Consider the following 26,371-nt stretch of genomic DNA (forward strand, 5'->3'; position numbering starts at 1 on the left):
GATAAAATTTGTACATCTAACTGGAGTCATTTTTATTATGAATTTTGTGCAAATTCTTTAAATATAAAATTTTTTAACTGTTTTAAATTTTTATTTATTATTTTTGTTTTATTTATTATTCTTAATAAATTATTTTGAAGTGGTATCACAATATTTTATTATGAATCAAATAAACTTAAAAAAAAAAAGTATTTCAATACAAATTATGCTAAAAACATTACTTCCTTCTTTCAAATAAAAAAAAAAAAATTTTTAAAGTTGCCGCCGATTTTAAATATGAAAATTTTTCACAGATATAATTTTTAATCATTTAGCTTAATAGTCTAAGCAATATGTATATATATATATATATATATATATATATATATATTACAGTTAAAATAACTTCTTAATAAAAATCTTTACAATTTATCGACTAAAAATATTAGATAAACTTTTTTATTGATCAAGAAAAATTCGATTTCATTTAAAAAATTTTATACAAATTGTTCTAAATTCATTACTTACGGGGATATACGAATGCATTACAATCAATGTTATGTACATGATTACAATATTTATGAAAAAAGGACATTGTTAATCAAATAAATAAATACACGGAATGTTCATCGGTCCCTGCGTAAATTCAATTGTTCAGGCAGTTCTTTTAAATTAAAGATTCTCTAAACTTTTCCAACAGAACAAAATTCTGTTTAAGAACAGTTTTTTTCTTCGAAAGGTTGTATATTTTTAGTCATATTTTTTAATAATTCCTAAAATGTTTTATTATATCTCTGGAAAATGTATTTTTACTTGTATATATCGCTTTCTAATATTGCAACCTAAAGTTGTCAATATATTTAAGATCATATGTCTATCTGTAAAAATTTATATGAAACAATATAATCTTATTTTTTTTATTATTAAACATTTTTATATTATGTTATTAGATATTTAATTCGATTGATTTTTATGTATTGTAACATTTGGTTTTGTTATACTGCTTAAGTACTATTGGAAATAATGTATTTAACAACCGTTGTTTTTAATTTCGATATTTGTTAGAATTAATACAGTAAACTATGTATAATTCTAAATGCAATTTATATTATTTTATACATAATTATGAAATTCTTTAGAAATATTTGAAAAAGTAATGCAATGCATATATCATTTGGAATTACCTTATTTTTTTCACTAAAATAATTTGAATTATATTGATTTAGTGAACTTGATAATGTTCGTTATTTATTGTTAATTTAAAAAAAAAAATCAATATGTAGTCCTATTCCTTAATTGAAATAGTCTTTTTCAATTATAAGTTCCAATGAACATTAACTGTGCACCATTTTGTTTCTGAAAATAGACTATTTTTTAATTTTATAACTGTTTTGATAATTCATATCAGTATAATGTTCAAAAGCGTTGATTATAAATACAATTTATTCGATAAGAATAATTGAAATATTTGTTACGCCAAACGTTCAACCGCTCATAATATCCTTTCCTATTCATCCTGGCAATTTACATCACTGCAAAATTTTCATTCTTTTAATTTGAGATTTGATAATTTGTGTGCCTAAATAGATATTAATAAATTTCACTACATACAGTACCCCATAAATACGTATATCAATATTAAATAATCGATACATTCAATTATTATATTAAAATAAATCTATAGATTAAAAGTATAAGCATAAAGCTTTTTGGTGAATTGGAGAAAATCATAATGAAAAGATTTGGAGATCGATGTATGTAGAAGTTCTTTTTCAAGTCGCCACTCGGTCCAAAACAAATAGCAAATGCTATCACCAACTTTACAGTACGAATCCAGTAGCTTTTCATTCATATATTCGCCATATACATCGACATCATAGATGCAGACAATTCCAGGTCGAGTGAACAAGCTATAAATTTAAAATTATTGAAACCTCTATTTATGCAGGAGTGATGGAAATTTGAAAAGTGCAGAATTTTTCGTCTTTTATGTTTATTGTTCATTTATCTTTTTTCGAACTTTCAAGTTCATTTAATATTTTCCATGAAAAAATAATATAATTACAAGAATTGTTTCATTTATTGTTTACCTTTGTTGTTTAGTCATTTTCAAAAATATACTTATTTGAAGGAAGAGTAAAATATTTTTAAAACAAAATTTTACACAAACTATCTTTCACGCATAAGTTTTCACACATATTGTATAACTTTTTACAGTATTGAAATAACCATATAAAAAGAAAGTCATTTACTGTGCTAGAATTAGGATATCAATTCTATTGGTATAATAAACAAAAGATGCTCAACAATTATTTTCGTAAATACGTAACGGCATTCAGTTATTTATTAAATGTTGAATCATCCATGAATATTTGATACATTGTGTCTGCGTTAAATAGGATTAAAATTTAATTCCATTGTAATAATAAAGCGCTTCTATTATTGTCTAATAATTTACTTTAGTTATAAGCTTCTTCCTTTATAGTTTGAAAATCCTGCAAGCTTAACGACTGAAAAAATCTTTTAACCATAAATATAAAATTTTTTTCTATAAATATAAAATTGTAAGTGAGCTTCTTATATGCCCGTGAAGAACTTGTAGGATTATATAAAATTATCCATACTTTAGGTATTTTCTTCTTTTTTTTTAAATATCATTTATTTTTTCTTTCATACATATTATATTTGTAATTTTATTTACATTTTTCGATAACCATCACAAATAAGAAATTATATATATATATATATTATTTATAATATATTTATCAATTAATTAATTTTATAAATAATTAAACAATTCAAATTTTTTGTAACATTTAACAAAATGTAGTGTTAAAAAGTGATATCATGTTGTTTTTATCACTCTAGAAGTATCATTATAGAGTTTTCGAAATATAATTTATCTATTTTAATGCTTGTAAAATATTTGAGCATTCAAGGAAATATTGGGGTCTGATTTAAATTAATGACTGACGATATAAAAATATATGCTTTTTACTACTATTTGTAGAAAAAAAACTTCGTCGGTATATATATATATATATTTTTTTTTTTTATTTATATAGTTTTGAATATATATAGATATGTACATTTATAAAGGTTTGATATTAGTTTTTTATTTTCGATTTCCTAGTATAGATTTTATTAGATTCTATTTAACATATATATCATTTCGTACTCAACATTATTCACACGTACATATATATATATATATATATATATATACATATATACATATATACATATATATATATATAAAATATTTATATAATTTAAGCTTTAATGTAATTTTATATAAATTTACATAAATAAATTAATTAAATAATTAAAAATTTTCAAGCGATGTTAATTTCATATTTAATTTCATATTTATTATATCATTAGACATTGACAAAAAGTTTATCATTGTTTTTGTAAATTATATCTTAATTATTTTCAAGTTGAATTACTTTATTGGTTAGTGGCATTAGTATACATTTATTTTAGTTAAAAATTTGATTATACTTTTCTTTTTTCATTGTTAAATGAGCTTCAATTGTGCTAAATGGAATTTTGTTTGCGAACGAAATAAATTATTATCGATGTAATTACATAATTTATTATATAATATTTCATATTTATAACTTCAACAAAAATTAATGAAAAGTTTATTGCAAATCAGTAGCCTTATTTAGTGATGTGCTAAAAGAAAACCTTTTAAATTCTAATGAAGTTTTTATTATCGAATTTAAACTATGGGGAGAAATTTTAGAACACTGTACATATTTATACTGTTGCAACTTCTAAAATAAATGATAACTTGTAATCGAATAAGCCATCTAAAAGCTTTGAATTTCATAATACAATAATATCGCGATAGCACTTATATCTTTGGATATATAAAGTGCAAAATAGACGATTTATTAGAAACTATATAAAGGAAATATACATTTTCATTGTAATTGTAAATATTATTATATATACCCTTACTTAAAAATCATTTGAATTTTATTTAAATGGCCGATTGATTTCCTGCGCGTCGAAACTATATTTTTTACGCTAGATATACTGTCAAAAACATATATATTAAATGGATCTAAACAAGGGATAAAAATGCCGCCTTAAGGAATTCTCTCGCACGCTTAAATATTTGAAAAATTATAGGCTTTGAAATGAACTTATCGAATATTCAGTTTATAGAAATTGTAATTCTAAAATATCTCTATAAATTATTACGGGCAAGCGAATATTTAACATTCAGCGTTCATTGCTCTTCGCATAACTAGGTACGGAGATACCAGCGAGCGCGTATCCATCCAATCACAAGAGAGAACGAGGAACACGCGCATATGCAGATGGTAAATGCGGTGAGCGCGAGGATAGTGGCTTTAATCCAGATTTGAGCTTGTGTGAGAGATCAATTTGAGCGGTGGTTCTGGCCTGGTCAATACTTCCACTCCGAAGTCATTTTTTCTTCTTTATGTCTTTTCGTCGCTCATTGCAGTAGAGCTGCGAGTAGTCGGCTCGTACGACTTGGAATAGTTTTGACGTGGCTTTAGGCCTTCAGAGCGCGTCGCATTTTATTTAGTAAACCAGGTCTCATGCCTATTTCATCGTAATCTGAATTTTCTAGACCGTCATATAAATATTATCAAATGCACTTCGAAAATCAAGGCATTGCAATAGATATTTGGTAACAAGGATAAATACCTCCATTAAATATTTCATCCCAAGATATTTATTAATATATTGTTGAAAGAATTTTCAAGAGGCATTTGCTGCTTATCCTTAGACTTTTCATGTCAAGAAAAGTAAGGATATTGGAATTTTGATGACTTTAATGATAATGGCCATAATATAAATAGAAGAAGAAGTCTATTCTAAATCCTAAATATGAATATAAGCAATAGCAATTGTAGCTCAAAATGTTAATTAATATATTTTAGAATAACAGCAGATAATAAAGATTTCCTTTTTTCTTACAATTAATAACTATGTAACGTATATAAATAGAAATTGTATCTTTTCACATATATAATATTACATGGAATCTTTAACACATAATTATAACAATAATTCTCTCCGCAGATAAATACTAATAGAGTACGTTTGTTCAGAAAATGTTGACTATGAAAATGTACAATTAAAGCGTGTATTAATACTGTTCCAAAGTATATGTTATAAATAATCGAGTTATATGACATTATATTATAGAATTTATTACAATTATCTTCAATTGATTTTAGAATTATACTATTTATTACTTAAGCACTTCTATTATTTTATTCACGAATATTACACATAATTTATTTTATATAAATATAAAATATTATAGTGATTATAAAAGTGGTCTAATACATATTTAAAATTTTTACTTCCTTTTTTTCGTTTACTTCAAAATTACGACATAAAAATTAATCAATTTTAACCTTAATTTTCCAGAAACTTTAATCATTTTGAAGTTTTCGTCATAAAAACTTTTCATATTTCCTAACTAATTTTTTCATTAATTGCAGAAGTTAAAAGAAATATATTTTTCATTGACCTTTTTAATAAGTTCAATAGCATTCACGAAACTATTTATTTTGCTAATTTATTTTTATAACTCTAATTGATGAGATATAGATAAAACGGAAAATCATCTGTTTATATATACATTTATTTATATATATATATATATATATATATATATATATATATATATATATATATATATATTATATTTAATATCAATTAAATAATGAAGTAATTAAATTTCAAGCAATCTAAGAGTAAATTTCTCCTTCGTATGCCGCGTATTAACAAGAAGCTCATACTCATTTCGCAATTTTCGTACATCGTAAATGCTTTTAATCTTGCAGAATTACATAATTATGTTCAAGTTCGATCTTCGATTATAGCACAAAATAGTTGCGAATTGTTTTTTCAAATGTAAAAAATATTTATTCCTTCAATCGAGGATGCATGCTACACACATAGCATACACACGCACACAACACACGCGCGCACACACAAACAGATATTGGAGTGCTTTCAAATATATTTCGTGTATGTGTATGATACTTCAAACATTCCCGAAGAACTCTAAGCATTTGCAGTATAAATATTTACTTTATATAAGCAACTCTCCTTGCGGGAAGTAGCTGATATTGTAACAGTCACTGTGTTGACAATCGCTTTTGTCCTTGTCTCCTTTTTCTTTATGCATACTCATGCATATACGCGCATACATATTGGGGCGTGCAGTACGAGTCTGAGTTCCGACTTCTTTATTCACTGTTTGATTATTATATATTCTTCCTATAGATATTCTGAAGATTTTATATATTCTCAATAGTCTTAGCCGAATCAAATTCAAGCTTAATATTAGTAGTGATTTTAAGCAGTAGGAAAGATAGTAGGAAAGTAATAAATCAATCCTGCCACCATTGAAAATAGATAATAATTTAATTTAAACGAGCATTTAATATATTTTAAGGAATAAACAACAAAAACTTAATCAATATATATAGTATATAGTGTATAAAAAATCTATACTATATAATATCAAATTAAATAAATATGAGATTATTGTTATTTCATCGTATCTATTACTTTATAAATTAATAAAAAAAACATATATGGTATGATGTTGAAATGAAAAATTGTCCTTAAATTAAGCATACTTTAGACGTTGAATTTAATTTTATATATGATTTTTTTTTTGAAATTACAAATTATTTACTGCCTAAAAGAATTTTTATTAGGCAGCGTCATTTAATGAAATATATCGTACATATTTTTAATAAAAGATATATCTGTGTGTAATTAATTCTTAAGCATAAATGAATGCTTAGAATAAAAATGTATTTTTAGAATTGTATGTTAATTTTTTTTTATTCAATTGTATAGCTTAGTAATAATTTGGCAATCTATTTTCAATTATCTATTAATGTTCATACATATCTCGTATTAATAAATTTGTGTAAATTAATTTTTATTTCTGTAAATAATACATAAGTATTTAATCTTTTAAATTTAAACTTTCGTTTGCATGTATGCAAAACTGTGTATTGACAATGTACAATATAGTTAATATACCACTATTAAATATTAAAATTAGCCAATAGAAAGAACACTATGAACCTTATAATTAAATATTTTATTAATTCATTTTAAAAATATAGAGCGGCATGACTGTGTTTCTATTAGAAATGAAGGATAATTAAAAGTTTTTAAATTGACCACACCTATAAATTTTCTTTAAGGAAAAAGGTCAAATGAATAAAAATGGCAAAAGGCATTTATTTGGTTTAAATATTGTAAAGAATTGCATTAATCAAGCTTAAATAATTTATGTGTTTGAAATAAAATTAATTTTCCTTATTTAATTAGTATTAAATTGGCACGTTCTTTCCAATTTATTTTTAAATTTGTTGTTAATCCTTTGTGGCGCATATACATTCTGGCTTTCTTCTATTATCGACTCTACCATTACTCACTCTCTCTCTCTCTCTCTCTCTCTCTCTCTCTCTCTCTCTCTATATATATATATATATATATATATATATATGTATATATATATCATTGAGGATATTGAACTTTTGGTCTAAGATTTTACCGCACTCAATACTTTTTGTGAGAAGAAAATTTGAAATGAACAAGAGTTTCCAGTTTGTGCTGTTCTGCGAATCGAGCGATTAAAAAAGAAAAAGTATGGAAAACCCTTTGAAAAAATTAGTCTAAAGAAAGTTAAACGAACTGTTCTAGAGAGCGACACATAAAGAGGGCGTTAATTTTCTTTTCATATTGTGAATAAGATTCATTCCTTTTAAATTTTTAATTTCCAAAGGGTTCTCAGGCATAATCCCATGATCACAGCTTCGTGATTGATGTGGATTCGAACTGATAAAGTTAATTAAGAAAGGAAGAGATAATGGGATCTGCTATTTTCGGCTAAATTCGGATCACTGGGATTCTCTCTCGCTTGACCGCATAGACATCGTTTAGTTCTAGCGAAGTAACGCTATTCTGCAACTGCTGTTGTCACCGCTTACGTTACCGTGAAAATTTAACTTAATAAAACGAACATTAACATGCGCAACTTGTGTGCGCGTTAAAAACTTTTTTCGATACGTATTTCATGATCACACACATAAGATTTCTAATTTTATTGAGTTTTGCTTTTTTATTACCACTAGATTACATTTTCCGAGTTAAAAACATAACAGATTAAAAAAGCAATTATTTTTAAGAGAAAGTAATCAATTAGATAAACGATATTATTCATCATTTATGATTGTTAAAGTTTATCTTCAAGAATATCAGAAAATTATCAACAAATTTTAACATTTTCTGCACGCAACTAGTATTTCAATTAATATTTTATTAGCGTCCGTGTATATCCAGAATAATTTTAGGTAGTGACGTTGTTTAATTATGAAAGTTGAATTGAATTATAAAATATTAGTTTTTGTTACAAGAACTTGGCATTTCGAATGCTTTCAAGAAAAATTCCTATAATTGGTATATTATGTGGACAATATATTTTATATCAATGTCGAAATATTTTAATATTTAATAATTCGATAGTGATAATATGTGTATAAAACCGAATTAATATAGTAATATATTTATGCATATTTCATATATTAAAAAATTCATTGATAAACATTGCAAATAAAAATTTGAAAGTAATTTTCGTACGTGACTTCTAATCAATTTAAAATATTTTAAAAAAGATTATAAACAAAATAACCTAAACAATGCTACATAAATTATATTATTATTGTATTATCTGAAAATAATATTTTGTAATTATTCAAAATAATTGAATATTTTAATGAAAGAATAATTGTTGTTCGGTGTTTACGAAGGTCGAATATTTTAGAAATTTGGTGACAAATATGTAATAAAAATAATTTTTCATACCTGGATCACATAATTCTACAAAAATAAAGGTTCATCTGCTGAAAATTTAAAGAAAATTGATAAAAAATTTTCATTTCTGAACTTTTCATGTTAAAGTTTTATTATGTGCTGGATTTAAGATCACTTTATTTTAGAAAAATGAAGGGTGAGAATATTCAATAAAAAGTAAAACCATGAATTCTATAGTTGACTATCCGAAGAAAAATGTGATCATCTGTTTCTTTATAGTATAAAAATTTCCTATATTTTTTGTCGTTAAAATAAGTTATGGTTAAAATTTTTTAATTTTTCTGTATAGAATTATTTTGTTTAATAAAATTAATAAAATTTAAATAATATTTTAATAAAATTCTGTATTTAAAACATACGAAATAATGTATTGCAAATTATAGTGAAAACATTATTTATTTATTTAAAAAAAAAAAAAATAAATAAAAAATAATAATAATAATAATAATATAACTTTTACGATTTACTCTTATTTTTAGATTAAGATACAATAATGTAAATTGTAAAAAATTGAATTTTAATTTATATCTCTCCTATGGAGTGAAAATTCTGAAATATTTGCTCTCTGATAAAATATAGTAGCGTTGATGCATCCTTTTAAGAAAGACATAAAGTGAAAAATATGTTTAGGAAATTTATTTTACTAGCATGTGACATTTTATGTATTCTTAAGAACCAGCAATTTTAACTGTTCTTCATTATAAGAAAAACTAAAATATAATAAAAACTTTATTTACAAAATTTTTTTGGTTGAATCACATGCACATATGATTTAAAATACTAACAAGATGTCTTATATAATCATATTACAATAATGTCTTAGGAAAAATGAAACATGTCTATATGTAGAAAATATTTCTTCCTTAAAAGGCCTTGGAATTATTAAGAAAAGGTACAAGAAACTTTTTATTTTTGTCAATCACAGAATTAATAAATAGAAAATATGGATGAAATTTTTCTTTTCTTTTTTTTTTTAACATTACAACATTAAAACACTAAAATATTTTATCATGATATATTAAATGTTAATCGACGTATAAGAATAAATTCTGCCAAAGTTAGCGATCATCGGTGTGATGTTGTGGCTCATATCATCATGTAAAATGGCTTGCAAATTGCTTCGTGTGCGAGTATGTAATAGCAACGAAGAACATATTCTGAATACAAGATATTTAAAAGCCTGGAAGTTTTTAAAAAAAGATTTTAAAAAATTTTACCAAACTGGCTAATTCCTTGAAGCTTTTAATACAAAATTATATTTTTCAACGATAGATCATCATGGAAATAACTAATGCGAAACATTGTACATAAATACTTTTGCACTAAAATAGTGTATATCATGCTGTAATATTTTCAATCGACTAATTACCAAAATTTCCATTGGAGAATAAAAAAAAAAAAATCTAATATGCACAACAATCATTTAGCTTGAAATTCCACTTGAATTAAAATTCAATTCTTTTATAGTTCTGAAATCTGAAAATAGGATTTCACGTTTAGGAATACAATACATTTTTAAAATAATGTATTCTGCTTCTCATAAAATCGAGTGCACATAAATTTATATTTAAGAAAACCGATTTTATTCATGCAAATGGTTACTCGGATGATAGCAATATAATATCATATATTTGACAATACAAAACTTTATTATTAATTTAAGTACGCCGAAATATACATGCACTGTTAAAGGATTTCTTTATTCTACTTATTGTATAATTCATCACATTATTATTATATATAAATTTGTAACTGTGTAGTAGAACTTCCAATTATCATTCAATCTGTAAAATCATAAGAAGAGATTTAAGAGAAAAGCCGATATGCTGATTTTAACAAGACCAAGAAACAGTGCAATCCAGAAGCTTTATTACTTACTAAGCAGTGAGTCGTTTTGTACGTTTTACGATCTCTGGGTGAGTAAATTTACAGCCCAAAGCAGTTAGCTGATGGTACATTAGGCAGAGATAATTTAGCGAGTGGCTTAATGTAAATAAAATAATGAGTTTGCCGAATGATGAAGGGATTTTTCGAATAGTGACAATCGTCTTAAAACGTGGACGGCATCTCAGTTAGGTGCCGAACCTTCCTGTATTTCTACCTCTTGTTCAAAGCGCCGAAAGCTTTATCGACTAATTCACCATTCTGGTAGCTGAAGCTCAAGCTAACCAAATGTATTCGACCTCGAAAATGTCCTAGACTTCTGCGGAGCTATGCGCAGGCTTTATAAGGATATCTTGAATCGTTTCTCGTAGCTGAAGATCGCGACAAGTCCATCGGATTGTCTTCTCAATTCGACGGAAACTGTTTTACACGGACAATTGTTATAGGATATCAACGTCAAATACGTTTTGTCGACAAATATAAAAGACGTACACTATTACTAGAAATTATTATGAATTTTTCATTATATTCGTTAATACAAATTTATAAATCCGTCTTCAATACTATTTACATATTTACACACGCACGCATGCACGCACGCACGCACGCGCAAATATGCCCGCTCACACACAAACACACGCGCAAATACGCGCGCGCACACTAAAAAACACGCGCAAATATGCGCGCCCGCACACACACACACGCACACATGCACGCCCATTATGTTAGATCTTTTGTATTGATACTTTAAGACACTGTTTATGTGCATTATTACATAATATTATACTTTTATATCTATAAATTAAAATTCTCTTAAGATAATATAGTTTTTCCGAATTATCTATTGATTTAAATTAATTTAATTGAGCATAAAAGAATATTTCTTTTGATACGGTTTACTTCTTTATTTAAATATTTAAAATTAACAGTATAAATATATTTGCAGTAATACTTTTAATCGAGATAATCATTATGATTGCTAAATAAATGAGTATATATAATTAATTGGGTTAAGTTTTATACAATTTTATATAATTTACATAATTATTTCTGCACTACATTTTAATTTCTAAATATATAAATATATAATGCGTAATTAATAAAAGATGGAGTACTATCCATATGAAATTTTAAAAGGTGTACAGTTTTAAATATATAATATATATATATATATATATATATATATGTATTATATTAGTAAATTATATTAGTACTTCATTGTTACCGATACTATTTTATTGGATTTAAAAATCTTTAGAATCCATAAAATTTCATAATCATACTATTTCAATACCTTAACAGTTTATTTGTTTATAACTTCTCCTTAATTCACTTTTAAAATATTATCTAATCTTTACAAGTAATAATTATTGTTTTAAAAATAGTTAAAACTGAATATGGATGAAATATAGAACAATTATTTTATTTAATATATGTATAAAAAATTTTACTTAAAATTCTATACTTATATATTTAATATCTATGTATTTTCTATTTTATTCAGAACCTGAAGAACCAAATCATGACAACGAACGTTTGGGTGGAGCAGGTAAGGTTATATGTTTCTAATTAGCATACTATTATGTTGTATAGTTATATTTATGTCTAACAAAGTACTCCACGAAAACCTGTACTTTCTTTTTTCTACTACAATCTCGTCGGGATATTTCAAGAAAAAATTACCAATGCCATTTCCATTTTCTTTGTCAATTTTTCACTTGTAATGGATCTTGAATAAATATTTTCAAATAACTTATTTAGAGTTTGCTGCGACAAAATTATCAATTATTTGAAAGAAAATAAATCTTGGATTTTTATAGTATCATTTGCTGATATATACATCCCTATTACGTGACATTAATAGCTTGATATCTTGACAGAACATAACTCTTGTCTCCCCTAGCTACAAGTACATTTCTTCCCTTTTTTTTTTTTAATTATTTATTTATTTATTTTATTTTTTTTTTATTAAATATGCGCATATATATATATGTATATATATATATATATATATATATATATATATATATATTCTTTTTGGAATGGAAATTTATTATGTTAATCATGTATGAATATACATGTGTAATTTAGAAGTGACTTTTCTTTGTGAAAACATTTTATGATGGTCGAATTTCCAAGTTTCCATTAAAATTGAAAATGTATTTTGGAAATTATGTCACTCATGTTTCCCCAATAGCAGTTATTGAAATTTTAATTGCGTGAAACTTTGAGAATTAATAGTCTAATTACTACAACGAATAATGATACTTGAGTTTTATTTATAATGAAATATATCTAACATTACAATCGTTTATTAATGTTGCTATATCATATAAAATTAAAAATAATTGAATAAGATATTTAATATTTAGCTGATTAAAAGGAATTATGATTTTATAAACATTAAAATATAATACTTTCATTTTTTGCCATAAATTTGGTAATTCTTTTCCTCGTGAAAGCAATTTCTAAGAAGTTAATAATTTATGATAATTAATTAGAATTTACTTAGAAGATATTGTGGGTCAATTATGAATATACTCGGCAGTTTTTTTTTTTTTTTTTTTAAATATAATACAACGAATATTTCTATGATTCATTTGTAGTAATGGGAATTTTTTTTTACAGGAATTTTTTGTTTTTTTCTTTTTTTAAAGAGTTGAAATATATCGAAGACATTGAATTTATTGATAAATAATAATATATTCAAATGGACTTTAAAGTACATTAATTAGCGCTAAGTGTTGAGAATAATAAATAATCAATTATGAATAGAACAAAATTTAGTTAGAATTTAAATTTTTATTAAAAAAAAAAAAAAAAATGGCAATAAATTTCATATTAAACCGAATTTCAAATTAAAATAGTAAAAAAGAATTGAATTTTGTCGCTTATGTAGGAGGAATGTTATTACTTACGTTAATGAGTTACAGCTAGATGTACGGAGTGCGTTCCAAGGAAAACAAAATATCTCCGCGTTCTTTCTTGTACTCTAAACAAAGAAGAAACTATTGTCATTATAAATGCGTAAATGCATATAGGCGAAGCCCCAGCATCCATACATCCATTCGTTTATCCACGGTAAAAAGATGCGTATACTCGTATAAAAAGTTCGAGAATAATGTCTGATTCTCGTGTAATTGTTCTCGGAATCGTGTCTTGTCCTTATCCCGAGTAAAGTAAAAAAAATAGAAAGAAAACGAAAGGAGAGAGAAGAAAAAAAAACGAGAAGCAGCAAAAAGAAAAAAAAAATGAAAGAAGCTCCAGTGAAAGCCGAGCTCTTCTTACTTACAATCTTACACCCCTTTTCGCTCGTTCGTCACAAAGCGCCACGAGAATGAAAGCGCATTCGCGTACGCCACAAGCTTTTTAATCAAGTCGCCGGATGTATGATTAAAAGTTGATACGAAGTGGCGCACATTCGCTAAGCAGCGGGCAATGCCACGAATTATAGGAAAGATCAGAAAGGATGGGAGCGAAGTATTTTAATTGTGAAAGAGTGACCTGGAGGGCCCGAGTCCATTGTCTACCTGAATTAAAATCACGTCGAGGTCTCCTCGAGAATGAATCGGGAGACATTGGCCAAGGGCCCGGATATCGGCGCACCTGACGAGGCACTTTTGTACTTTATGCTTAGCCTACGTTATCCTCGTGAAATCGACATATAAAAAACATAGTCCCAGGAATAACTCGGTCGAGGAGAGACTCGGGAGTTTCATTTTTGGCTTGGTTCATCTGTGCGCTCGCCGAGTTTGGATGATTATCCTTGTCCGACACTAGGAGCTCACTGATATCCAATCCTTTAATCTCAGTGTTGGCATATTCCCATAACAGATGTTGATAATAAAATCGGACCGTCGCTTTTGCGCGAATTACAAATGATATTAGGACATAGAGTACTCATGTTGCTTACACTAGCCGTTACACTAACATTCTCCGTAATTCTTGTTCTTTGTGTTTTTGTTATTTTTTTGTTTTATTGGGAATTTCAATCCCAATGCACCTCGTATAATTGTGAATTTTATTTACGAGCATTGTAATCCGGTGACTTTTCATTCGTGATCTGTTGGATTTTCCTCTTTGCCCAATGAGTACCATTCTGAATATTTCATATCAGAATAACTTTGCATTCTCATGCGTATATCAAACGAATTTTTTAATATTGTCGTGAGCTTTTCGCACTTACGCATAACTATTATCATATAATGGTTAAATCAAAATTAAGTATCTTATTAATTAATGGTATTTGTCATTATAATTAACGAAACAAATGGATGACTTGATCGTTGAAAATACATGTATTTTAAAGGATTATTATTATCTTGTTTAATAATATTGTTTATTTGATTTTTTTTTTCTTCTGAATTTAAGTATTATTAGTATCGGTAAAATAATAAAATATCGGGATATATTTCCATCCAATATATTAAATTATTAAATTATTAAGGACTCATTAATTTCTTATACTCTACAGATTATTTCCACCTTGTCATTCGAAAGATTTTTTTCTCTTATGCGAAAAATCACTTTGACTGGATAAATTCCTTCAACGAATGAAAATAATTTGATGTTAGGGGCTACAAGATTTATAAAATAAAGCCAGTATTAAAGTAATTTCAATTTAAATATCCATCAAAAACTAATTTCATTAAAGTTTATACGAAAGTCTCAATTATAGAATAATTTTTGAAAAGCATTTAGTTACATTTCATAATACGATCAGCAATACTATTATATTTCAAGCTATTTTCATATATTACAATTATTTATTAAAATATTCATGAATTAAGAATAAATAAATTATTGTTCAGTAATGGTTAACAGGGTGAAGCATTCGTTTGGCATTTATAAAATTTATCCATTTCAAGATGACCATGTATAAATACTCTATCTATTGTAATATAACAGTTAAATTTACAAATATTCAAAAGTTTTGGCTATAGGTAAATTTTTCATTCTATTCCGTCTAAATAAAATAACTAATAATTATAATAAACTAGACCAGTAAAAATACGATAATAAAAGTTTTGTTTAAAAATTTGAATGTACGAAATTAAATATTTCATTCGCTCAATAATCAAATACTTATCAGAAGCAGCTAAAAAACATGATAGTTGATTGATTAAAATAGAATAAGGAAGAAAAATTTTAAAATAGAATAGAATAGAGAGATAAGTACATAAACAACGAAGAATGATACAGGACAAAAGAGTACAAGTGAGAGCAACAACTAGATAGCAATGAATGAATAATGAAAATATGTCGACTAATTATCGGACACGTCTCAATTGTTATTTTAGTAATGAAAAATACACATTCGTTTATTGTATATTTATGAGAGTGATAAACAAACTTAGGAAGAGTGACAAAGTTGGAAAAAAACTATTAGGCGATTCGAAAAATAAATTATCTAATTTACACAATAAGTGACTTACTATGGCATTGCTATAAAACATTTATGATTTATATATATTAATTCGGATAATTATAATATAATACATTATGGATACATTAAAAAAGTTAATTATAGAGAAAGCATTGTTATTATAATTACTTGTAAAAAAATAACCGTATTCCCTAACAATATGAGATTTGAAACTGTTGTTTTATAGAAATTCTTCTATATTAACAATCATAATACAAAACAATATTGGAACATTAGAAATAAAAAAAAAAAAAATTCCTAGAATTTTTCGTATATAATTAAATTTTCACAGTATTATTTAAAGATTATAAATACATTTTTTTTTTATTTCAATTGTACACTTTTCGATTACAATATGAATTCAATTAAGTTTATATTCTGCTGCCAATAATTTTAAGGCATGTAAATTTTCTGACAGTTTATAACAATTGATATTGGTTGATGTAACGCATCAAGTTTTCCTAGCGTAGTTAACATTTCCATGGCTGAACGGAAATTTCATATAATTGCTTATTTTGAATTGTAAGTACGATAAAATTATTGATGATGTCAGAACATATTTGGGATATTTTAGTGGATCAATTAAAATTCATGATAAATTACTAAATTAAAATGTTAATATTAGATAATATGCTAATTATATATAATTAATTGTAAGTATAAAGTAAACAAAGAAAATGTATATTTATATTTTATCTTTATTTTCCGGTAATAAGTGAAACATAAACAATAAATTTACCAGTTTTATTTCACTTTTATATTAATGTATTAAAAGTTGCTTTCATCAATTCTAAAGAAGGATCAATTTAGTGTATAAATATTAAAGTTAGCCTGCTTTGATTAACTGTTTTGTACTTTAATACGAAGATGATTTATTATTAAAATGAAATAATAAACAATATACAATAGTTCTTATTAATAGATATGCTACTATTCAAATAAATTAGCAAAATACTAAATTATAATTAGCTAACATATTTAAGATATAATTGTAGTAAATTAATTATTTTTCTTCTATTAAATTTTTATCATTTATATATAATAACAATTATTTGTCGTAAAATATTGTTAGACTTTATACCGTTTATGAAGAATAGTTACATTAATTGCATATTAATGAAATCAATTAAGTTAATTTATTTTCCATTTTCTTTAATTTATTTAAATTACATTTTCAGTTTCAATTTACAAGAGAAAATTAATTAGTTATGCTCTCAAATAAAATACGATTATATTAATATTTCAGATACTTTAAAAATTACAATATCTATATGACAAATTATGTTAGAATTGTATGTGTACGAACTCATTATTATAATTATAAAGTTTGCGACAGGAATTTCTATACAAGTCTTAAAAATCTATATATATTGTATAGTAATTTCTATAATAAGACTTTTGTTTAGTCATTAATAATTACTATTTAATGAAATATAGTAAACTCAAATATGGTATAGAATAAGTGCAGCAGTTAATTAGGAATTTGAGTATAATATGATTTACTGAATTAAAGAAAAAATTAAATTACACAAAAGATATTCAATGAATTTTATGTAAAAGTAGTAAGAAATTATATACATTTTCACAAACTTTATTAAGTTAAATTGGAACGAGCATAAATATGCAAAACGTGTAATGGCCAATAGAATAGAAACTATTAATATTTATTATTTTAATTATATATCAACGTTTCAGCATTGTAAAACATATTTTTTAAAAATATTAAAAGAATTTGACTAAAATTATGGTGATTGGGTGTCACGATGAATGTATAAAAATCGCATGATTTTTTTAATAAATTTGTTTACATATTCTATGAAGATTGTGATAAAATGAATTGTATTTATATCGGTCGCTTTAAATCTTTCCGTTTTTATAAAATCCATTCAATCAAGCCCACTTAATAACGAGAAATACTATTTATAATCAAATTTTAGAATCAATTTTTTAACGATTCAAATTGTTTTACAAAAAAAAAAAAAAAAAAAAAAAAAATAATAATAATAATAACAGTTGATATGCAATTAAAACAAATTCCAATTTATATTAAAAGTAATACATTTTAAATATTTTAGTCTACATATAACCAGTTGCTTGGCCGAAAAACAAAAAAATCGACAAAGGATGGTAAACAAAGAGGATAGATTATAATTATACGGTAACCCAGTTCTTTTGTTGGAAATTTCTTAACTTTACGTATTGCTTTTATTTTGTTTCATACTTTTAAGTTCTTGGCATGAGCCATATTGTAAGATATTTGAGCTTGTGTTATCTACTTTTAATATATGAATTTTCCTTCTTTTGTGTAGTAATTATTTGCTGATTAATTTCCTTAATTTCGTGAATACACTTTGATATTTATACTGTCATTTTGCTACATTTATGTTTAAAAATATTACGTAAAGGCTCGTCCGAGCGCAATTCATTTAGATAAAATGGAGCATTTTTCAAATAAATAAAATCTTTCGTATCGGTGGAAAATATATAAAAAATATAACCTTATATTAGTAAAAAAGAAGAAATAAAAATAATAAATAATAATAATATTAAATATAAAGTATTGATAAATAACTACTATTTTTAAGCATTTGCTGTTTTGTTATTGTTATTTTAATACAGCGGGCTGCTAAATTAATGTACCATCTAAAATAATATTCATTAGGGTTTGAATTGGTGATGCATAACTCAATCACAAGTCGATGATTTGGCAAAATGCTTATTTAAAAGTATTTGTAACGTATAAGTACTTTTCTTTGTTCAGAAGTTTCAAACTCGATTTTGCAATTGGATTTTCTTGTATTATTATATTACATGTTAGCAATATTATTTGAGAAATATATAAATTTTAATTTATAAGATGTCAATTTCACTCTGATAAAGAATATCAGATTTTATATTTAACAAAACATAGAAATAATGGAATAACAAATATAATATGTAATAATGTCAAACTATGTGATCTTGATATTTTTCAAAGAAATTTTTGACATTTTAATTTATTATAAAAAATTAAAAACGAAGATATTAAAGTTTTATATAAAAATGAATTGATATTATAACCGAACCATTTGCAAGCGCATACAAATAAATTATATTGAATACCTTTTTTTTTTTATTATAAAACAAATTTTGTAAAATTAACGTATTTAAAGCATCAGATGTTATAACATTCTTTACTTAAATAAGTCTTCCTACTTTTAACAAATACTAAATACTAATAACAGACTATATTAATTGTAGGCTAAACTCTAACCTAATCAATAATTATCAATGTTATACAGTCATATAGCAAATAGTGTATTATTTATATACTAATTTTGTTTACCATCATTTAATATAGTAAACGTATGGTTCGAATTTAGTAGAATTCGTATTTAGTAGAAAAGGATCTTTATCTTCTAATTAATGCACAGACAAATTATAAAGAATATCATTGATTTATTTATAATAGTTAATTTATAATAACAGATCAACGAATGAAACAACGTTTTTCACACGATTATTATAATCTTTCGTATAAACGTTGTTTATAAGACTATGTATTTTTTATTTGTGCGAAATCTTAGAGAAGTTATCATTAAGTACATGAAAATTGTTTTATAATTAGATGAATAAAATTTTACCGTAAATGAATAAATAAATTTTTGAAATTCTTTGTATTAATTTTATCTGTGCAATATTTTTGTATTTTATTTTTAATAAATGTTATATCAATTGAAAAAAGTTATCAAGATACATCTTGGATATGTAAAACGACGATGTGAAAAAATATGATAAAAAGGGAAGTATTATTTTCGGATAGAAAGTTGAGACCAAGTAGACGTTATAGACTTGGATATGGGCAATTTTGATTCAGTATTAAATAATAAATTCCAGAGCATAATTCCCAGTGGAATGACTAAAGGAAAACAAAAAAAAAAGATACCTCGTTAGATGCTGTACATACATACATATATACATATATTTATTTAGATAAATAAGGAGAGTAAAAGGGGCTGCGGTAGGGAGAAGAGAGAGATGGGCGAGAGATGGAGAGATGGAAAAAAGAAAAAGTAATAAGGATATCAAGGCTGTGAGGATAGGTCGAATGGCGAGTGCAGTTTGTCGATAAGAAAAAAGCAAGAAATTACTGTTGCATTAGAGTAAAAGAGACAAAGCACAAGGGAGAATGATGGGATATCATCGAGTCCCTCGGTTCTAATAGCTACTAGCCTTTCCAACTTTAGCTAGTCTCGTTCATTCGCCCTAAGGCCATTGCCTTATAACTTACCACATTGACCGTTGAATCTATCCAGGATCCTATCCAGGATCCCTTCATTTGTCCCGCAGATATACCGATAATCCGAAATTAACGAAGGTCTTGCGAATTCTCTCCTTAATAATTATGCGTATAATGTTTCAAGCTACGATGGTGAAAAATTATTCTCACAATATTTCAAGATTATTATTCGTCACATTAATTCCTTCAGACGTTATATATTATGTGTAATGATATATAATAACCTCGTTAAAAATTACGCAAATTTATGCGAATGTCATAATTAAGGTATGACGTTAGTTGAGAACGACGACAAGTTTAAATGCTCTTAATTTTTACGTAGTTTTAGTTATATGTAATTTAATAAAATTGCGAATAAAATAAAGTAACTGCTTATAAAAATGCGATAAAAATATGCTGGGATTTGTAATGTCGGCGATTAGTCAAGTTAATGAAAAGTAATTGCGGTCAATATGGCGCGACTTTCATACTTTTGACTTTTCGCGCAGTATTCTCTAGGTCTCGCTTAAATTTTTTTTTATATCGTAAAGCCAAACTAAAGGCACTCTATTTCTATTTAACATGCTTGGGCCTGTAGCTCCGCAAGCTGACTAGTCACTAACAATTGCCCCCCAGTCAGTCTGCTCCTGAAAGTGCTAGTCTCAGTAGATTCATATAAACCGAGAGTATTTATTTTCTTGGCTTCATTGTGTCTATTGGAGAAAAGAGGACAGATAAGCGACACAGAGCGAGAGAGAGAGAGAGAGAGAGAGAGAGAGACAGAGACAGAGAGAGACAGAGATAGAGAATGAGAGGAAGAAACGGGAAGAAGAGAGGAAAATTGGGAGGTAGATAAGAGGGAATACAGTGTCTCTTCAATGTTCCGAGCTTCCGATTGTCACTAGAATCGCAATACATCCGACACAGCCGCAAATGCGCCAGAATAAGCCAGGAAGGGAAAAAGCTATCGTACCAACTCCCTTCTAAAGTACCTTTGTATCCGACTACTATTACTATCGCTTCGTACCTCACTTTTCTTCAATTTTGAGCCGAATTCTTCTGACACTTACTGCCTTTACCCATTACATCTCTCACCTCTTGCATCCGATATGCTTCCACCATTTTTATCAATTTCACTTATCATTATCTCAACACTGATCGATTATTTTCATTTACTTCTCCTTCGTGTAAATACATTTTAGATTAATTTCATTTGACAAGATTATCAGAGAGCAATAAAAATATAGTCACCAGTCAAGCAAGAGGGCTCCAATTTGAGCAAAAAAGAAGATGCTCGATGAATAATTACGTTTTTCAGTCACGTAATGGAAGTCTACTAGAAAATCATGAATTTCACGATAAATCCCAACGTCTTTTGATCCACAGCAAATCTTTTGGTTGACTTTAGCGGTATGGCACGTATATCGACTAATACGCAACCTAACGTCTATAGGAAAATTTAATTTCTCTTTCGTACTTTTAATAACGATTTCCTTTGTAATCATTTATATCTTAAAAAAAATCTCACATTGCATTAAAAAACTTATTTATTTTAATTTAAAACTTCTTATTTTGAATACTAACAATCTTTAATCGGAATCCTTCTTTAATTCTATTTATTTAATAATTCTAAATTACAACATTAATAAATGAATTAAATCTTATTCTATTCGATGACAAATGATCAATGCGTCCAATTAGTATAAATTTAAATTAAATTTTTAAATCATTATTTTATTGCCCATGTGAATGTTTTTGAATATGAAAAGGCGTCATAATAAAAAGATTATACTTAATGTAGCTTTTAAAATGAAATATTCGACGTGGATTATTATGAGTAACCATGCGATTTAAATTTGATGTATTTATGAAGTATAAATATGTAATTACAACTGTCAAAGACGTAATATTTCAATTAAAAATGTCACACATACAAATTCGACATGAAATAATGAACTTTTCTAAGTATAATTGAACAATGCATTTATGTGTGCGCGTGTCTAAAATTTGATTCATGCTTTATTATTTATTTATTTTTTTTTTTTTTCATGCTTAATCGTTGAAAATATTTATTTGCGATGGTATACTATAAAATACAGGAAGCTAATTGAATTTCGAGGACTAAGTTAAAATTGTCGCTAAGTAAAATCTGATAAAAATCTCATATAGCTTGTGTGTTCCTGGATTATAGCACACACGAAACACTATGTTAGAAGCCTCGAGCTGTTAGGAACACAATTTCATAGGGAAATAGAACTTTCAGTGGCTACCATGGATACCACATCCAGGGTTTCTGTAATACTTATGAGCGATAATATTTTATCGATCATTATCAAACTTAAAGTAAGCATAAAAATCATTACAAAGTTAGTTTGGCATATAATTGAATAATCGAGAAGTACAATTGAAAAGGGCTGGGAGTCTATTAAACGATAATCTGTAGTATATTGCCTACGGAACCGACAATCTCATCGGAGATAATAGCTAATTCGAAAAGTCAATTACTATAATAGCTTCATCTCACTTTTCGTAATTTAAAATTCGATTGTGATTAACGGACTATGGTCGAGGGGGCAAAAATTTCATGCCTTTAGGCAATCTACGTTTTTACAGCAACTCTAGAATAATCCTTGAAAAATTTTGAAGTCAGCTCAAGCAATGACATTCGTACAATTTTTAATTTATTAAGTAATTGCTAAAATCTTCGTTTTTACTAACAGCGTGAACTTGTGTCAATATCTCTGATGTAACGCAGAAATAAAAATTCTTATCTCTTCAGACACATGTACGCACACTCACGCACGCGCGTACATCCACGTATTTTTTATTATTATTATGTTTTTGTACATAGTTTTAAAAAATACCAAGAGGTAATATTGACGAGGGTAGATAAAACGAGATCGCAAGATCAAAACAAAAAAAAAAATAAATAAATAAAAAAATGTCTAATCTGATTCATAAACTCTGCTCATATTCATTTGTTTCATGAATTCGCTTTCCCTTTTTTTAATATACTTTTCGCTTGGCATTTTTTCAGGAATGGAATGATTACAAACTTAAATGGAATCCAGATGACTACGGAGGCGTTGATACTCTTCACGTACCATCGGAGCACATATGGTTGCCAGACATAGTACTTTATAATAAGTGAGTTTTCATCTTTATTTGATAATGAAGTAAACGATATGTTAAATAAATATATGTAAAAAAAAATATATAACAGATTGAAATAGAAAACAATATAAAAATAACTTGCTTAACCGAATGTACAATGTAATATGAAACTATTGCAGCATTAAAAAGGAAACATGTCCTAAAAAGAAAGAAACTCTATCCTAAAACAATTTTTCATTTTAAGTTTGATTACAAAGTTTCTTTACATGGGAATTTTATTCTGTTAATAAATGATCAAATTTTCTTCTATTCAAACGAAAATAAATAAGACATAAAAAGAATAATGTAACTGGAAAATCAATATCGTGACGGGTTGGTGGAATTAAAGCAGAACTAGCGGTCTCACATTGTATTTAGTCCGGTAAACTGTCTGGCATTATAGTACTCGTTCTACTTATCGATTAAACATATTTTCATTTTCAATAAAATCATAGGCAACAACAACTGATCGATCGTTAACAGAACAAATGTCACGTCATCGGACAGATAAATGCTTGGTCGATTAATGTATAATATCTCAAAAAATACAGCAGAAAGAAGGATAAAAACAAGTGAAAAGTGATAAATAGAGAGAGAGAGAGAGAGAGAGAGAGAGAGAGAGGAGAGGAGAGGAGAAGAGGTGAAAGAATATCATAATTAATAAGTTGAATCAAAGCTGTTAGAACAATAGATCATACCTGGTAAGGAGCTAGCACTTGCGCCCATTACAGCTATTGCTGGATGTTCAATATTTCCTTCTTATTCTCATTCTCGTTAAGGATTCCGGCATCGTTTTCTTTATTTCGTCGCCTCTCGTCCCGTCATAAACGAGTGTAAGATAAATACACTAGGAAAGACTGCGCCACTACGCGAGTTTATTGCCAGTTCAAGATGTATGCGTTCACCTATCCTTGCATTATTGAAAACTAAGTCAGGAATAGCGTTTCTTTTCTTTCACACTAACGCGTTTATTCCTCTCGGCAACGTTTTACTTTTATTCCCCCCCCCCCCCCCCACCCCCCCCCCCCCCCCTCTCTCATCACACTCATCCCCGTGTTTCTCCAAGTGCACCAATGACAAAGTGTATTATAGATTAAGTGCGTAGATGTAGTAGTGGTATGAGCAGATACCAGTGATACTCGAGCATGTCCTTAAGGCTATCGAATTTCGGAAACACGATATAAGTAGTCGTGTAGCTAAAGGGAAGAGGGTCGATGACGAGCGGTTATTTTTAACAACTAAAGAATACGCCCGAGACGACAAGACGACCCGACTTTAAGATATCGAATACCAGGAAGCTAGAATGCTAGAAGTACACTCTCGGGCATTGAGGTAAGCTCAGTTCATCCGCTCGGTCGATCCACTCTGCACATATCGTCCAACTGATTTTCTCAATGCTCGCAATTCTTGACGCATCACCTATTTTTTTTTCTCTTTTGCGAGATTTATTAATTACTGCCTAGTGTCCTCTCTTTCACGCCCTCTATCGTATTCTCTTTGTTGTCTTATTCATGCTTTCGACGAAGATAAAGTAAAAAAATAAAACAAAAACATATATATATATATATATATATATATATATATATATATACAAAGAACACCTGTAGATGTAAATATTTTTACACTTATTATACAACTAATAGTTTACTTTGTTTTTCACTAAACATTTTTATAATCACCACTTATCCTAAGCATCGTTAGTAAGGCTTTTCCATTTAATCTTCATCATCTTTCAAAATTATTTTTCAACCAATCATTCTCTTATTCTTTTAATCTCTCGTATTTTAGCCTTTAAACTATTTCATAATCTATTAGAAGATAGAAAAAAAATTAATAAATAATTGCACCCATGAGAAATATTGATCTAGTTATTTAAGACTATCGTTTTTGGAAAAATCACCATCACAACATGTCTGAGGGCAAAGTATTTGCCCGCTAAAGTTCTTATAATTCCAACAAACAGTATATAATTGTGACTTAAATCATAAGATTTATATAAATTAAATTATATCTGCTCAATATTCAACATCCATTTATTATATTAATAAATAAAGATGTAAATATAAAATTTTTTTTAAAAGCTCTTGTTTATCTTAGACATCTTCATTTTCAATAACAAATTACATTCTTTTTTCTTTAATAATAACTATTTTATATACGACTTTTTCTGCTTTATTTTCTAAGAAAAGAATTTTTATGCGAATCCATAGATTTGCACGATCGGCATACAGACTATTCGAACGACACGTATGCAATTTAATACGTAAAAGAATTAATTTTTATTAAAATATACATATAATTATTTATTTCATTAATTATATTATATTCATTATTATAAGAAGCTCCGTTAGTTTTTCCATATAATTAATAGTTCGATGTTCTCATATAAGTGATGGAATATAAAATTGTTTAAATACGAAGAAAATTGTAGAACGATTTGATATCAATGTTTAAATATTACGTAAGAGAATGTCTATGCGTGATAACATAAAATTTAAACTATTTATTCTATTTAAATACTGAATAAGCATATTGGCATATTATTTTTAGATATTTGCGATATTATAACAAATTTATGCTATTGCGAATATGTCAAAAATCAATCTACAACATATACAACATAATTTTAAAAATTATTTTCATTTCTTATTTATATTAGTAATTATTATTTATGCATACTTCTAATAAGATAATCATAATTAGCAAAAAAAAAAAAAAAAAAAAAAAAAAAAACAAAAAAAAACAAAAAAATAAAAAATAAAATAAAAATCAAT

The 26,371-nt window shown here is 26.5% G+C and overlaps 1 protein-coding gene across 1 annotated transcript in view; it reads left to right on the forward strand.

Annotated features, from left to right (window-relative positions):
- nAChRalpha1 (nicotinic acetylcholine receptor alpha1) overlaps window positions 1-26,371 on the forward strand; it is a 115,729-nt gene that overhangs the window by 65,811 nt on the left and 23,547 nt on the right. Inside the window, 2 exon segments of the mRNA XM_011500784.1 lie at window positions 12,266-12,310; window positions 23,482-23,591. Coding sequence (XP_011499086.1) covers window positions 12,266-12,310; window positions 23,482-23,591 — 155 coding nt within the window.

This window comes from Ceratosolen solmsi, unplaced genomic scaffold (assembly GCF_000503995.2).
Source record: "Ceratosolen solmsi marchali unplaced genomic scaffold, CerSol_1.0 scaffold27, whole genome shotgun sequence".
In the NCBI taxonomy this organism is placed as follows: Eukaryota; Metazoa; Arthropoda; class Insecta; order Hymenoptera; family Agaonidae; genus Ceratosolen; species Ceratosolen solmsi.